Genomic DNA, 16,938 nt, shown 5'->3' on the forward strand with positions numbered 1-16,938 from the left:
TTGTGACTCCAAGTAGAAGAGTGCTAGCCTTCAGAGACAGAAACAAAGCAAAACAAAACTCAGGGATGGCACCTAGGCCCTGATTCAAGCCCCTTGACAGACAAAAAAAAAAGTCAAGATAATGCCAGGCACCAGTGGCTCACACTTGTAATCCTAGTTGTTTAGAATATCTGAGTATCACAGTTCAAAGCTAGGACTGGTGACAAACTTGACAGATTCCAAGTAACCACCAAAAAGCCAGAAGAGAAGCTGTGCCTCAAGTGGTAAGGGACAGAGCCCAGAGCCTGAGTTCAAGCCCCAAGACAGGAACACCCACACACAAAAAAAGAGGTCAGCTAAAAGCTAACCTTAAAACTACCTAACTTAAGACAGCAGATTTTGTTTGTGTGCATGTGCGCATGCGTGTGTGTGTGTGTGTGTGTGTGGTACTGAGGAATCAAACCCAGGGCTTTGTGTATACTAGGCGAGGACTCTACCACTAGGCCACGCTCCCGGTGCCCAGGCAGTAAGATTTACTCTGCTAAACTGATTTTGAGAATAAGAAGATCTGTTGGCAGAGTTTGCTGGCACTTTCTATAAGACAAACTAATTCAGTTGTAAATTAGTATTTGTGCATGCAAAAACAAATGATAGGAATTTAATTTCAAGCAGACTTATTTTATACCAATAATGTTGTCAGTTTAAAGTTTTCTAAAAAGTTTTATAAGAATATAAGAGACTTATTTATGACATATAACTCTAAATCCCAGATCAGATGACTTTGCTAATGAAAACAATTTGCTGATACAGTATAACCAATCTAAACAACATATGTGTTTAATGACTTGGTTTTAATTTTGATTACTGACTGAAAGTAGTCCTTTCCTAGGTCAACTTTACCATTTTTCAACAAAACTTAGAAAGTATTAGACCTCATAATCTGAAGTGTAGTTAACTATTAAGTCTATGTATGGTTTTCAACATATTATCATTTCTTATACAGTTGTTGAGCATTTTATCTTGTTTTACTTTGCTATTTCCCATGCTGGAGAGCAAACCTAGGGCCTTGCAACACTACGTTCTTGTGTCCTAATAGTCAAAACATTTGCTTCTCGACAAAATTATCCATAATCCTGAAATAATTTCTTCTACTCTGTGGTAACAGGAGTGGGTGGATGAAGCAAAAATTACAAGAGCGACAAATGTGGTAACCTGTATATCACAGAAGTGGAGATGATTATTTGACTTACAGCAATTGCTTCCAGAGGGAGCCCATTGAAGCACTGACTCTGGAAGCTCATCTAAAAGACTAAAACAAAGCAAAGAGTAACATACAATTAATTTATTTCCAATTTACCACTTTCATTAGAAAAAAATTCTATGTAGCCAGGTCACTAAGATTGTTACCTCATTTGTTTGTTTTTCTTAAACTGAGTATTAAATGAACTTGTAGGAGTAGAAGGAATGCAACAGATTACATATTACACATATGTAAAAGATGTTTCATTTATCAAAGAAGTGTCCCCTATTTCCTCATTTTCCATCTTCTTGAGCAATAAATAGCACTTAATGTTTCACTATATTTTATTATTTCTACATCATAATCAATGGTATTATGTCACATAAAATTTATCCAAATTACAACCCTTTGAGTTATAGGAAATACATATAAATTTTCCTATTCATTCTTTTTTATTTTTGTTGTTGTTGTTGTTGGTCATGGGACTTGAACTCCAGGCCTGGGCATTGTCCCTGAACTCTTCAGCTCAAGGCTATCACCTTTTCCTCTTTGAGCCACTGTGCCACTTCTGGTTTTCTGGTGGTTAATTGGAGATAAGAGTCTCATGGACTTTGTGCCTAGGCTGCTTTTGAACCGTGACCCTCAGATCTCAGCCTCCTGAGTATGATTACAGGTGTAAGCCACCAAGCCCAACTATTTATTCATTCATTCTTTTATTATTATTATTATTGGGATAATGTATAAAGAGGTTACAGTTACATTCTTCAGGTAGTAGGTGCATTACTTCTTCATTTTTATTATTAAATAGCAATAAAAAATTTTTAAAGTACTGTAATGAAAAACAAACCCATTAAAAGACATCATTAAATATAACTAAGTTCATTTAAAATGCAAATACTCTGTATTTCCTTATTAGCATCACGTAAATATCTAAACTTTCCATCCAGAATTCTACTCTCAGAAAAAAAAATGGCCAGAGATGACCACAAAGAAGGTCCACCATATTATCAGGTCCATTTTTACAACAGTTAAGATCCTTCAGGTAAAAAGCACATTTGTGTTTCTTTTCCACTTGTGTCTGCCTTGCAGATTACCATGCCTTTCCTTCTGTCTTTGGATTCTTGGCCATATAAGGACAACAAATGGGGAAAGCAGAGGCTGTACGTATAGCTTGAGGAATTGTTTTGAATTTCTAGAGCAGAACTGGATTGATGGTGCAAGGGACACACACTGCTGTCTCAAGCCAAACTTAAGGACTAGGTAAGGAGGCATTCCTTCAGGATGGAGCCATGCTGTACTCACTCCAAACCCATTCCTCAAGTTTGTTTTAAATTCCCATGAAAAAGCAATAAGGATAATTCCAAATGACCAAAGCTTTTCATCATCTAGAAACTAAACAATGTAGAAATATGATATAGATGATTTAACTTAAACTTAGTTCAGGTAAGAATGAAGCAGAAGTACTGATATTTTACTTGTACTGTGATTTTCCAGGCACTTACCACTGGAAAAGGATAGAATATTTATTTTTTGTGTAGATCACTACCTATGTATATTGCAGTTCTTGCAATATTTATGTGGAATCCTATGATTAGGGAAGTTATCAAAAAATACAAAAAGAAACAGAAAAAGTTTTAAAAATAAAACCACTTTCCAGGGTTTTACACTAAATAATTACAACTCTGAAGTTGCTTTAGCCAGAAATATATAAACATTCAATTAAAATTTTTGGTGTACGAATGATTCACAATCTCAGGCACAGATTTAACAGCAACAACCACTGCACCGATCTAATATCACCTCATGTCCATAAACACAAAGTGCCTAAAAGAAATGGTGCTGTGGTTAAATCTATAACTTCTACAGCACGAATCTATAATACCCATAGTAATAGGAAAATATAAACAGCTTTGGTGTCTTGTTTTCCACTCACCCCATCAAGTTTTGGTAATACCCTTTATTTCAAAGTCTGGAATTGTAATTCTAGTGCTTTTGGGTAAGTTTTTCTTTTAATATGACTATTTGCTCTAGTCTTGTATGTAGATGCATATGTATGTACATGCAGAAGCTGTTTTTGTATTCCCATTACTGTGTTTTGACTCAACCCATACTTTAAGAGAATGTCAGTTACACAGAGGTTAATATGGACACATCACCCAGCAGATAAATGATTAGGCTGTTCTAATAGCAACTTACATAAATGCATTCATGTTAGGAAAGGGTCTAGGCTACAATCAAGATTACTGGTGGAGAGCCATTTCACATATGTTAGTATTGCCAAATACAACCTATTATTTTGAATATGTAGACTAACCTCCTAACTAATATACTGAAACTACACTGAATTTAAAGATTGACTTGCAAGAATAAGCTACCTGTCTTTGTACACTTTATTATGACTTGTCCTATTTAAAACTCAATATTATTATTTCTGTGTGAACTGCTGTAGAACATATCCTGGCATGTATAAAACACTGGCTATCCTGTGCTGTATCCAACCATAAAATAGTAACATTCTGTTGTAAAGTTGACCTAATTCTTATACTAACAAAATCCTAGGTGATAAAAATTGAATGTCAAATATTAAAATGTTTATGTGGCTGCAAAATTCTCTCATATAAGTAGCTCATATAAAATTCTCGTTTGTTTCTTAAAAAACAAAACATATTCCCTCTGAGAGGAATAAGAGGCATATTGTTATCACTTGAAAAATACAAGCCCTAATTGTCCCTGCTTCATATTGTTGCTATGCACAGTTGATATCAATCACACTAAGCTCAGATGACTTCCACACATTGGTGCAATGCTAATTTGAAAATAATGCCCCTTGCAAACACTACCACCTAGACTCTAAGCTCTGGAAAACACCCTGTAAGAACCAGATATTGCCCTTGATATTCTGCATTGTAATTCAGGTAACATGTGATTTTTATAACTGTTATTTTAATATGTTTTATGTTTGGAAGTTGTTGGTAGTGTTGCTTTTTAAAATCCTTTTCCAATTAAAGAAATTTGCTTTGGTTATCATGGATTAATGACAGTTTTCTCTGGGATATCAGCTCCCTTGCATTATGCCTTTGGAACTGCTGTAGTAAGTGGTGGAAAACTTGGAAATGCATACTTTCTTTTAGCAGTCTGGACAGCCACAGGGTCCTGCAGGTTCCGTTCCCAGGGCAGTTTCCCACACAACCACTGCAGCATGCAGTAGCCCAGGATTTCAACATCACTTCTACGGGACATAGCTGTAAGAAAAAGCAGGAGGGGAGAGAAAGAAGGCATAAGCAAGTTCTTGAGAAATAGATCTTTAAATGAGCTACCATTGACAAAATATGAAAAAGCCCAAATGGGTGAAGTGTTTTGTTTGTTCAGCTGGAGTAAAAGTTACAGGCCCTGGTGCTTGGCCTGAGTCCACAGACAGGCAATGACTTGTTGCTGCTGAAAGGAAGGGTCAGTTTCCTCACCTCCTCCAACTTCATCTTTCCTTAGTCTGGCCTGTCACATGAACTTGATCCCTCTGGCCTCTGACATGATCCAGACAACCCATAACCAGCACCCACACTTTCTCAAAGAGCCAAGCAGTAAAACAAAGAAATAAATGTCTGCAGCTAAATTGCTAACACATGTTCCAGGAAGTCTATGGGGTCTGCCCTGGTCATGCAGAGACCCTCGGAGTGCAGACTAAACATTGATGGCCTTTCCTGCTCCATTCATACTGATGGCAATGCATGCAGTGGGAAGAATATGACAAAACTGCCATCTAGTGTACAGTCTAAAAACAGGTCAGTCTGAAGAGTTTCCAGTGACATGGGAGTAAAGAAAACATGGTCACTGCTTTACATACACAGTTACAGAGGTTACCAAAATTATTCTCAGCACCAAGTAACAGTTCAAGTCACACATGAGAAAATACAAATGTTTAGTACCGGGTGGAGAGAGGATGGTGCTCAATTGTGGAGCCAAACAGAGGCTTTCAAAATGTAATTAAACACACATTATAAGAATATTTTCTGGGGCCGGGAGTTTGGCCTAGTGGTTAAAGTGCTTGCCTAGCATGCATGAAGACCCGGGTTTGATTCCTCGGTACCACATACATAGAAAAAAGCCAGAAGTGGTGCTGAGGCTCAAGTGGTAGAGCTCTAGCCTTGAGAAAGTCCAAGGCCAGTGTTCAGGCCCTGAGCTCAAGCCCAGGATTGGCAAAAAAAAAAAAAAAAAAAAAAAAAAAAGAATATTTTCTGACCCCTGTCAAACTATTAAATGTTGTGGACTAATTTCATCATAATTTTAAATGTTCTATCAAAATGTTTTATATCAAAAGATGGACAATGAAACCTAAGAAATGTGTCGTGATACTTTAGGTACAAGCCATTGAAATAATAATTAAAACACTAGCAAGTACCCATAAAATAAAGTCATTTTTACAACCATTCCAAATGGCATGCAAAACAATAAGCTACTATTCATATCTTCCACTACTCAAATGTTCATCTACACAGGGATATATAACCACTTAAGAGCAATAGGTGCCCATTAAACCTGCTGTAAACAGGCTCCGTATTTTATTATGTTTCATTAAATACACCCTGGAAAAAAGTCACTCAGTGAACTTAGTCTTGAATTTAAAGAGTCATTCACTAAGAGCAAGGTGTCAAAACATCACAACTTCTTTGAGTTACCACACGTACGTTATTACAAAGGCAGAAGACAAGATTAGCTCTTACACATATTCTATCTTAACTTCTATTAGAGAATTGGATTATTAAAGGCCCTTCAATCCAATAGAATGCTGCAGTCCCATGGGTGCTATTTACTTGCTGCACAGGCTTCAACAATGTCCTAATGCAAGATTTGGCTCTCGTATGAAAATAAAAACAGTCTCTACCATGCTGCTCTGCAGTGATTTCTTCAGTAATAAATCTCCCATTAATAATGGAATGGTTCCATTTGTACAGATGTGTTCACAAGTCCCTTTGCCATTATGGCAATTCCTGATTACCACCACTTACAAAATTCACATCCTTTAAATTTTCAAAAACTGATATTCTAGCACCTGCTTGGATAATAGAGGCTACACATAAGTGTGCTTTGGAAGAAAAACAGTAAGAATTAAAATGGAATGAACCTTCCCAGCCTCTTTCCTCCCTCCTCCCTTCTGAGGGATTAATTGTTATGAAGCTGTAAGTAATGACAAGTCATTTATATTTCTGAAACCAATCTTTCATAAACTGGTCTTCCTTTAAAATAGCCCTTGGAGAGTTAGCTTTACTTCACTTACTATTATAGTTTGGTCCTGTCTAATTAATATACACAATCACTTTTGTTTCATTCTTTCATTCATTTTCTTTTACTACAGGTACACACTAAGTATGGCTAAGTAAACATTCCACTAAGTCTTACAGAGATACTTCTAGTATTAAAACTTAACTAGTAAGATAAAAACATTAAAAATGCTCTAAGTACATATCTCCTCAAAATTCCCTCCTAGAGAAACAAATGGAAAAGTTCTAATTGTTTGAGGGAAGTTTAAAATCTGTCTCTATAAACGATTATGTCTACTATCTATTCAGAGAAGAGTAGTTGCAATGCATGTTGAACCACTTAAAAATCAGTATTCTAGGTGACAATGTTAACATCTATACAGCATTTCCATTCAAAATAGGTCCAAACGATTCGTAGTTCTCTATTCTAAAACACCTGGAGGTGCACCTCATTGATGGAGTGCTGGCCCACATGTGCAAGACCCTAGATGCAATTTTTGAACCACAAAAGTATGAAATAATAAAAATTCAAAAATATTTAATTTGAAGTTGCTTCTTATATACTTTTCAAACTCTTTTTAAAATATGCTGTGGACCTGCAGAAAACTAAAGTTGGATCCTTCTTTGTCACCCTGCACCAGGATTAACTTCAAATAGATCAAAGACCTGGAAGTAAAAGCAGATACAATGAAAACTTTACAAGAAGGAGTAGGAGATATACTAGGTCTCCTTGGCACAGGTCAAAAATTTCTTAATAAGGACCAAGAAACACAACAAATCAGAGAAAGTCTGGATACATGGACTGCATTAGACTGCAGAGCTTCTGTATGGCAAAGGACATAGCTAGCAAATTAACTAGAAAGCCTACAGGGTGGGAGACCTTCACTAATCATACAACGGACAAAGGCCTCATATCTAAAATATATCTACAGCTCAAAACATTGAATCACTCCAAAACTAATCTCCAAAGTAACAACCATTCCATTAAAAGATGGGCCAAAGACATAAAGAGAGTCTTTTCTGAAGAAATAAGAATGGCCTACAGACACATGAAGAAATGCTCAACATCCCTGGCCATAAAAGAAATGCAAATTAAAACAACTCTAAGATTCCACCTCACACCAGTTGGAACATCCATGATCAAGAAATCTAATAACAACAGATGCTGGAGGGGAGGTATCCAGGAGGGAACACTATTACACTGTTGGTGGGAGTGCAAACTCCTTCAACCACTATGGAAAGCAGTATGGCGGTTCCTCAAAAGACTAAACATAGAGCTCCCCTATGACCCAGCAATTCCATGACTTGGCATTTACCCAATCATCCAGAAACAAGGACACACTAAATCTACTAGCACAACAATGTTCACTGTAGCACTATTTACCATATCAAAGATATGGAACCAACCCAGATGCCCCTCAATTGAGTAGATCAACAAGATGTGGTATTTATACACAATGGAATTCTAGGTTGCCATCAGAAAGAATGACATTGCCTCATTTGTAAGGAAATGGAAAGACTTAGAAAAAATCATACTAAGTGAAGTAAGCCAGACTCAAAGGAACATAGGCTCAATGGTTTCCCTCATTTGTCTCCTAGCAGAGATTTACAAAAGAAGAAAAACTAGATACATAAGGCCCTATAGTATGGCACTAAATGAAAGGACCTCAGGACATAGAGGTAAAAGCCATATAATGAGTGATTGTTGTCCTTAATGTACTACATTATCTCTTATCTCTTTTGCTGTTCCTTGGTTATCTCATATTGTTACAGTATTTTACCTTGTTATCTGATATATTGTATATCTGCTTATTTGGTTATTTGAAATAGGATAGGGAAGGGGGAAAACAAGATGAGGGGTGAGTGTGGGGGCGGGAAATGGGGACCAAGACATGAGAACCAGTATCAATGTGTGTGAAGTAATTCACCTTCTATCTGGTGAATATAATGTAACCCTTCTATAATTACAATAAAATATATGGAAAAATATGCTAAGTGGTAAACAAATGAACCCAGAACTAGGAACCCATAGAGCAGAGATCAAATTCTAGCCATATCATAATTAGATAATGTATCTGTATGATTCAATGATGGCATGTTATATTTTTCTTTTAATTTACTTGTATTCATTAGGATGCAAAATGTATCATGGATTTTTTAAATCTCTGAAGTCATATATTTGCATATTTAGTGTAATTTGGTCATTAATATGTTCATTAACAGTAAAGTTTACCTATCAATATTAAAATTGTCAGTTACCATTGTATGAAAATATAGAAAATATTAGTAATAAATTTTTCCTTCAAACTTAAGTTTATTTCCAAGTGCTTTTCAGCATTTAATTTTATTAGACTTACTAATATGGAAAAAAATAAATTAATCTTTTCATTTAGTATGTGATATTCAACATCTCAAAATAACAAAGTATTGTCAAGTTTAACAATAATTAAAACAATTGATGCAGGTAGGGACATAAATTTTACTTGAGTAAAAAGCAGCTCCTAGAAATAGCTGACACTAGAGTGCATCATTAAAAATGACTGATGTGACTTACAGAGAGCTGCTACTATGCCAAGCACTCTGTCTATTATTCAAACAGCATAAGGTAGTAAGTACTGTTAACAATACAGACAAATAAGAAAACAGGCTTGGGAAAGCAAAATAACTCAGTCAAAAATCACGGAGAAAAAACAATCTGACATATCCTAATACTGAAGTTGAACTATTTCAGAATCCAAAGCTAATGCTTAGTCTTATAACTGTGTCCTAGTTTTGTTGTTCTGTTGTTTGGGAAATGAACATAGGGCCTCAAATTCCCTACCAGTAAGCCACATTGTGTTAGGCCTTAATTTGTACATTATTCAAACAATAGTTTATTTTATATTACTTTCATAGTTAAGTTTATATGTAAAGCAAGTATTTTAACTTAAGGTACTGTGAGACATCTAACACAAAGGTACGTGATCCGCTCTGAGCTGGGTGGTCTCTGCCATACGCTCCCATCAGCGTGATGGTTCTATACTGTCCTGGACCTAGAATCAATGACACCAACAACTCTGGACTGAAACCTATGACACCACCAGCTAAATAAATCTTTTCCCCCATAAGTGTCTTATGTCAAGTGCTCTGTCACAGCAATGCAAAGACTCACTAACACACCATTAATAACTTCAATTTCAAAAAAATGTTATTAGAAAAAGGTAGAATGGAATTTTTCATGTCTCAAATAAAATATTAAGCCCAGATCTCTCTTCTTTTTCCAGGGCCTCTTTTATAAACCCTAGAACTTCTTTGTAGTATTTTGTCTTGTTTGTGAATCTTTACTATATGGAGAATAGAAAGTTATTCATCACAACAAATATTCCTTACATTTCCCATTGTATATTCTTCACCAAATAATTCAACTGAAAGCGATAGATCAATACTTTAGAAGCAGTATTTTCCACTATCATTTATAAATTAACCAAGGACTAATTGTAGTAGTAGTAAGAAGAACCTGAAAGAAATTATTTTAACCACTAGTGAAATATGGAACATGTTAATATCTGACAATTTGTGTTAACATTGTATTATAGGAAAATGAGGTCTATTTCTCCAAATTATTGTTTTAGAAGATATTGTATAATCAATGTCAGTTTTCCAAATTTGGTAACATGGTCACATATATTTTGTAAGTTGGAATGGTAACCTAAAATGAAATCATGCAAGAAATAACACAAGACTTAGATTTCATATATTGCAGCAATTGGCCAAAATAAAAACTATGTAATATGTTTCTTTCCTTGACATTGAATATATTACATAAACAAATGGACAATTAAAATGCAATTTAGCTATCATATATTATGGCCATCAACGACGTAAAATTAAAACAGGTATTATATACTCAATGCCCAGGTCTGAACTATTTAAAAAAGCTCAATATGTTAAATGCAGTATATCTCTAGAGAAATTAGGTATTGACTGCATGCCTCAGTGAGTAGAAAAATGTACAAAAATCCATATCACACATTGATCCAAATATTGCTTCCTAACATTACTAAGAATGTAACAAATTTCAAAATAGTGTATTTGACACAGATATAATTCTCCTTAATTATCGAGCAACAAGAACAAAACATGTCAATGTTTATTTATGCTTCTTTTATGAACAGTAAAAATAAATAATGGAAGAATTAAGCCTAACACACATTACTCTAATTTTATACTAAATGAAGCAATTTGGCCACTTAGAAAATACCTGTAGATTACACAAGAGAATCAAGTTTGGAATAATAACTGCAATGTTTAAAAAGCATGTAGACATATAGATGTTGATAGTTCCATTCATCCTTTTTTCTAACTACCTCTCCATATTTTTCTATACATAATTTTGGTTCATATCACAATAAGCACCTTACATGTTATTTTCTTTCTCCTCACTTTACATGGAGTTGAATTAGAAAATGCATCAAAGGGCTGAGTGAAACCCCTTACAAACTTCTTGTTTATTAAAAAACAGAAAGAAAATAAAGGAAAAAGAAATCCATAGAAAGAAATCCATAGAAAAATGAGCATGACCTTCAGCTTCTGAATAACTACCACAAAAATCACTAGTAGAAAGTAGAGAGCCTGATCAGGTTAGAGGTCTCTACTGAGTGTCTAACTCCTAAGATAATTTCACATTAGAGCTGGAAGATGTCACCTGGCAACGAGAGACATACCGGCCATGAGGTAAATGCTTTGGCATCTAGGAGTTCTATTTCACATTGAAAACTCTTTTTCATTTTGCTCTTTAAGCTTTTTTATATTACCATTTTGCGGTATTTGATCTTAAAGCTGGACTGGTATAAAAATATTATTCTGAGATTCAACTACTTAGTGATTTTAGCAAAAGTAAACACAAATATCTATGCATCTGACCTTCTATACTTACTTATAGGATTTATAGTCCAGTTTATTTGGCTTTTAGGTATGTTAAATGATCCGATTTATTTTAGAAATTTGTACAAAAGGTAGTAGGACTGAACAGTAGTCAAACATTTACAAATATGAAAATTTCCATTTTATGGGCTGGGAATTTGGCCTAGTTGTAGAGTGCTTGCCTAGCATGCAGAAAGACCCAGGTTTGATTCCTCTGAACCACATACATAGAAAAAAGCCAGAAATGGTGTGGTGGGCTCAAGTGGTAGAGCTCTAGTCTTGAGAAAGCCCAAGGACTGCACTCAGGCCCTGAGTTTAAGCCCATGGCTTAATGTATACTAAACTAAAACTGCATATTAAAAATTCAGCGAGTACATGTGTATATATCTAATATCCATGTATGTGAGTATATATATGTATATATATATATATATATATTTTTTTTTTTTGGTTATGGGGCTTTAACTCTGGGCCTGAGCACTGTCTCTGAGCTCTTCAGCTCAAGGCTACTGCTCTACCCCTGAGCCACAGTCCCACTTCCCATTTCTAGTGATTAATTGGAGATAAGAGTCTCAAGTTCTTTAGTGCCTGGGCTGGCTTTGAATTGGGATCCTCAGATCACAGCCTCCTGAGTAGCTATGATTACAGGCATGAGCCACTGCACCTGGCTTGGTTTACATACAAATACACCAAAAATGTAAAATAAATCATTTTAAATGCATTAAGATATGCTATTTATAGAGATCCTGAACACCTTCTGATAAAAGTAAATATTCCAAAGTGAAATTTACCAGCAAACATCAAAAAATATTTAATGTTTAAGCTTTTCATTGAATATTAATTCCAATATATAACAGAAAGATCATTTTGAGTTAAATCTTCAAAATACCTAGAGTGGTGAAAAATCCCTGAAATATCAACAAGTATTATGAGTTCAGGGAGAAAAAAGTTTAAATAATTTGCAGAATAAAAAAAAAAACTACACAAGAACTTGCACAATGATCACTGTCCAAATTTTTTTTCCAGAATAACACGTAACACCTCTACTTCTACAGCAACAGTGCTTTCTTAATCCTCAAACCGATTCTGTTGGGATTAGAGAACTAGTTCAAGTAAGTAGCCCAACTATAAGTTAGTATCATTATTTGGACAACTGTTTAAGAATCTGTATGATGGATGGGTAGTATGTTATGTCAGTTGGTTAAAAAGTTCTTTCAGGTTTCTGAAAATTATTAGATATCAACAAAAAAAAGGCTTGGAAAAAGTAAAGAATGAAATTCATTGGGAGTGAAAGAATTTTAGTTTAAAAAAACTCCACTATCATCTTCTATGAAATTGTATTTGAAGGGGTATCATTACAAATCAAAAGTTAAGAGTTCTCAGGATTGATGCACCAGAACAACAATGCTAGGAAAAGGGTAGGAACATGGGAATCATTAACATAAGTATTTTCATTTACTGTTTTATTTTTATTATTATGCCTCTGAATTTTCTACAAGGGCAGTTGGAATCCAAGATAAATCTCTGCCCTTAATTTTATTTCCAAATCAGCTTATTTTTCTTATGATACACTGTTGTTTAAGATTGTGTATGAGCAGTTAATAGATATTTTTGACTCGCTGGGTGTTTGGTTTTTGTTTTATTGTGTAGATTGTACTCTTATTTTCTCTTTATATATTTTCTGGACATATTTGAAATTAGGTACACAATGAAGGCACTTGAATATTCTGTATTCTTTTTAAATCATATAGGAAAAGTTTACAGGTAAAACACTTTATTAATCTATGTTGTCAGTGTTCCTATGCAAAAAATATAATTTTCCCATTCTGTTCTCATTGAATTTTAAAGTTCTTCAGTAAAGATGTATTGTAATTTGTCCATATTAATGTAATTGACTTTGTACAATTTGCTAATAGGAATGTTGAAGGAACAAAATTATTCAAGGTCAAAAAAAAATCCACTATCATCCTAAATTTTAAATTAGGGTTTTCTTAACTTAATCAGAGCTATACCTCCATTCTGTCTTTAAATACTTGCTCATTTGTTAACAACATAAATGTAGAAAAACTTTGTAACACCACTATATTTGTGTAGGACCATTCCTTTTCTAACAAAACCATACTTGACAAAAGTGTAGTGATTTGTTTTAGTATGTTATAAAGTATAAAAGCAAACATCTATTTTAGAGACTGTGACCTAAGATTCTTCCTCACAGGAAGAATGTATACAACTGACAGACTTGTTTCACTATTTCATGGCCTACCTTAAAAGATGTAGGTTTTAATTGCTCTGGAAAATGATCAAGACCTTCTACATTACATGGCCAATGGTGCTTTTAATAGAAAAGGCAATAATATACAGTTGTTTGGGCCAACTAAAGCTATTTTCTAGCAGTTTAGGTTAACAGTTCAAAAACCGTTAACAAGTGTAGATGAGTAATTGACTTTTAGTGAAGACATGGTTGTTTCAAAACAGTTTATAAATTATTTGTTGGGTTTAGCATATCTGAAAATACTTTCATAAATAAAGTTTATAAATAATACAATTTTGAGAACCAAAGTTTTATAATATTACCATTTTTTTCACTAGCATAACATTAGAATTGACTTTTTGTCTTGCTGACAGAGCAACTAAGAAAGTACAGTTGCATTGACCATATTGATTGTGAACAAAGCAACCGTCAGTGGGACTCATACCATATATTTTCAATATTGACCTCCTACTTCCTTTTCCATGGCTTTCTGGGTCGGCTATTGGATTTAGACTGCAGAGTAATAAACAGCTAAGGTTTAATTAATGGTAAATGAATACAAGACATAGGTTATGACTTTAACTAATTAGGGAATTGTTGAATTAAGTCTGCCTTGGAATGCAAGGCAGTACAATCGATATCCAATAAAAGGACTATGTATGTAATTTACCTGCAAATGTGTTTCCAATACCATCAAAGTGAGTTTAAATAAGTAAGATATATGAAAGGGGACTAGGAGAGATTTCACAAGTTAACACTTTCTAGCTTCAGAAGAACAAACATATCCTCTTGTGGAGAATGGTACTGTCTAAGGCTCTGATACGTGCACAACAAAAATACAAATGATTGATAATATGTGCACCTCAACAAATTTGTGATATTCACTCCAGCATAATCTCTAAGTTTAACATATTCAAACTCGCAGTTTTCTGGGTGAAATGAACACGGCGCTTTGTTCACTAGACACTGTTTTGCAGATGCCTCAGTTGTCAGTCTCCAGCAAAGAAAAATATTCATTGGTATAGCAGGAATTCACCACTTTTCCTAAAAAGCTCAACAGTGCACACACTCTCCAAGTTATGTAAAGGTCACTCCACACAGCTTTAATCTCTTGACTCTAATCATTTTCTGAAATAAAAGGAAAAGAGAAAAGACTCTTACCTACTCCCTTGTGGGCATCCAAGCTGGTAAACTCGATTGTCCCATTGTGGCCTTTTCTTGGGTTTTCTTGGTACTGTTTGTGGTTCCCATTGGGACAATACCTGTAGGAAAGTCCATAATCTGCAAGATAAACCTGGAAAGACATGAACAGGCAAATAAGTAATGCCTTTGTCCTCTGAAACTATAAACTTCATAATTAAGGCTTGAGAAACTGGTGATTTAAATATAGCCATGGAACTATATTTTATTAAACCAAATGGTGCTTTATGATAAAAGATATACAACTGTGGGCCATAACCCTAACTTCCCAACTTAGGCCTTACATTATCATAGGCATATCTTATTTCTTATTTTTTTTATTTTTAATTTTGCTTCTAATTTCCCTTCCCTCCAGGTAGGCATGTAAATATCATAAACTACAATATGTCTTTTTAGATCTGTATTACTTCATGAGGCCTCCTATTTTCTTGTAACCCTTCCCTCTGAAACATAAAACTGTTTTAAGCAGGGAAGGGAGATGAGAACAAACATTAAAAAAAAAAAAAAACCCTAAGCCTAAGTTCTATGTTCTCATTAATAGGCAGTATTAAAAATAGAGAATAGGCTAAGAGATAATGATTTCAAAAATTCACAAGCGAATGAATACCACCCAGTTGTCTGAATTTAAGAACAGAACATCAACGCAGGATATCTGGACTTTTTTTTTTTTATTTCTTTTTCTTTTTTTTTTTTTTGCCAGTCCTGGGCTTGAGCTCAGGGCCTGAGCACTGTCCTTGGACTTTCTCAAAGCTAGAGCTCTACCACTTGAGCCCCAGCACCACTTCCGGCTTTTTTCTATGTATGTGGTACCGAGGAATCAAACCCGGGTCTTCATGCATGCTAGGCAAGCACTTTAACCACTAGGCCAAACTCCCAGCCCATGGATATCTGGACTTTTGTATCAACATTGTCATCCTCACCAATCAGAACTACAAGCAGAGTCTTAGAACAGAAATTAGGGTTAAAAGTTAGTAATTCAAGAGAATTTTTCTCAAGTTATTTTTAGAGAGCAGGAAGAAGAGATGATTAATTTGTGGTTATGTTATATATACATTGAATGGACTAGACTTTTGTGTGATATGATGATGAAAACAGTACTCTAGGTCTCAAATACAAATTGCCATGCTCTTTTGCCTAACAAAAGTTTTAACTTTTAACATTTTGTTTCATATACAAATCTGCAAAATTCAGAGATTTAGACAGTTTAGCTCTAAGACACAGAGTAAGTCTGAAGTTAACATGTAAAGTCTATTGTAAAAAATAACTTCAGTATTCATGTATTCATTTAAAAATATTTTTGGTTTAATATAATCTAAGTAGTAGGTATGTGGATCTTAAAAACTATAAAAAGCAGCCAGTGCCAGTGGCTCACACCTGTAACTCTAGCTACTCATGAGGCTGATATCTGAGGATCCTATTTCAAACCCAGCCCAGGACAGGAAAATCCATGAAAGTCCACAAGACTCCCATCTCCAATTAACCACCAGAAAACTGGAAGTGGTGCTATAACTTAAAATGGTAGAGCACTAGTCTTGAGCTGAAGAGTTCAGGGACAGCACCAAGGCCAAGTTCAAGCCCCATGATAGACCATAGATAGACAGATAGACAGATAGATAGATAGATAGATAGATAGATAGATAGATAGATAGATAGATAGATAGATATAGATATATAAAATAAATCTTTTCTCTTTTATTGGAGAACATAACTTGCTGGACTATTTGAAAATCTGTTTCATTTTTTTAAATCTCTTTCCCTCTCATAGTGTCTCAATGTGACCCTAAAGTAACTGATTTGTCTCAAATAACTAGACACTTCAGGCTCAGACACTTGCCTTTGCTATGTTTGCTGCATTTTTGTTTTTTATTTATTTCACAAACTTTAGTTTGCCAAGTAACTATTTGGAAGGCTACATATAGATAATACAGACAGAAGAATCAAATTATAATACAGCAGATACAATTACCATTAAAAAAAGCTATCAAGAAGCTATTCAGTTTCTCAGTACCTCAAAAATATAATACTTAGCTCTGTACCAGGTGGTATATTAGTGATTGACATTCATTGACTTAAGATGTACTAACTGAAAGACAATCATTTTTCTCTGTTTT

General features: G+C 34.6%; 1 protein-coding gene across 3 annotated transcripts in view; it reads right to left on the reverse strand.

Annotated features, from left to right (window-relative positions):
• Positions 1-16,938, reverse strand: part of Vrk2 (VRK serine/threonine kinase 2) — a 74,321-nt gene that overhangs the window by 20,443 nt on the left and 36,940 nt on the right. For all 3 annotated transcript variants that reach the window (XM_090336877.1, XM_090336878.1, XM_090336879.1), the window contains exons 8-10: positions 14,789-14,921; positions 4,341-4,461; positions 1,230-1,288 (exon numbers count right to left, since the gene is read on the reverse strand). In XM_090336877.1, coding sequence (XP_090193003.1) covers positions 1,230-1,288; positions 4,341-4,461; positions 14,789-14,921 — 313 coding nt within the window. The remainder of the gene's footprint in view (positions 1-1,229; positions 1,289-4,340; positions 4,462-14,788; positions 14,922-16,938) is intronic.

This window comes from Megascapheus bottae, chromosome 7, assembly GCF_031878675.1.
Source record: "Megascapheus bottae isolate mThoBot1 chromosome 7, mThoBot2.hap1, whole genome shotgun sequence".
Classification (NCBI taxonomy): domain Eukaryota; kingdom Metazoa; phylum Chordata; class Mammalia; order Rodentia; family Geomyidae; genus Megascapheus; species Megascapheus bottae.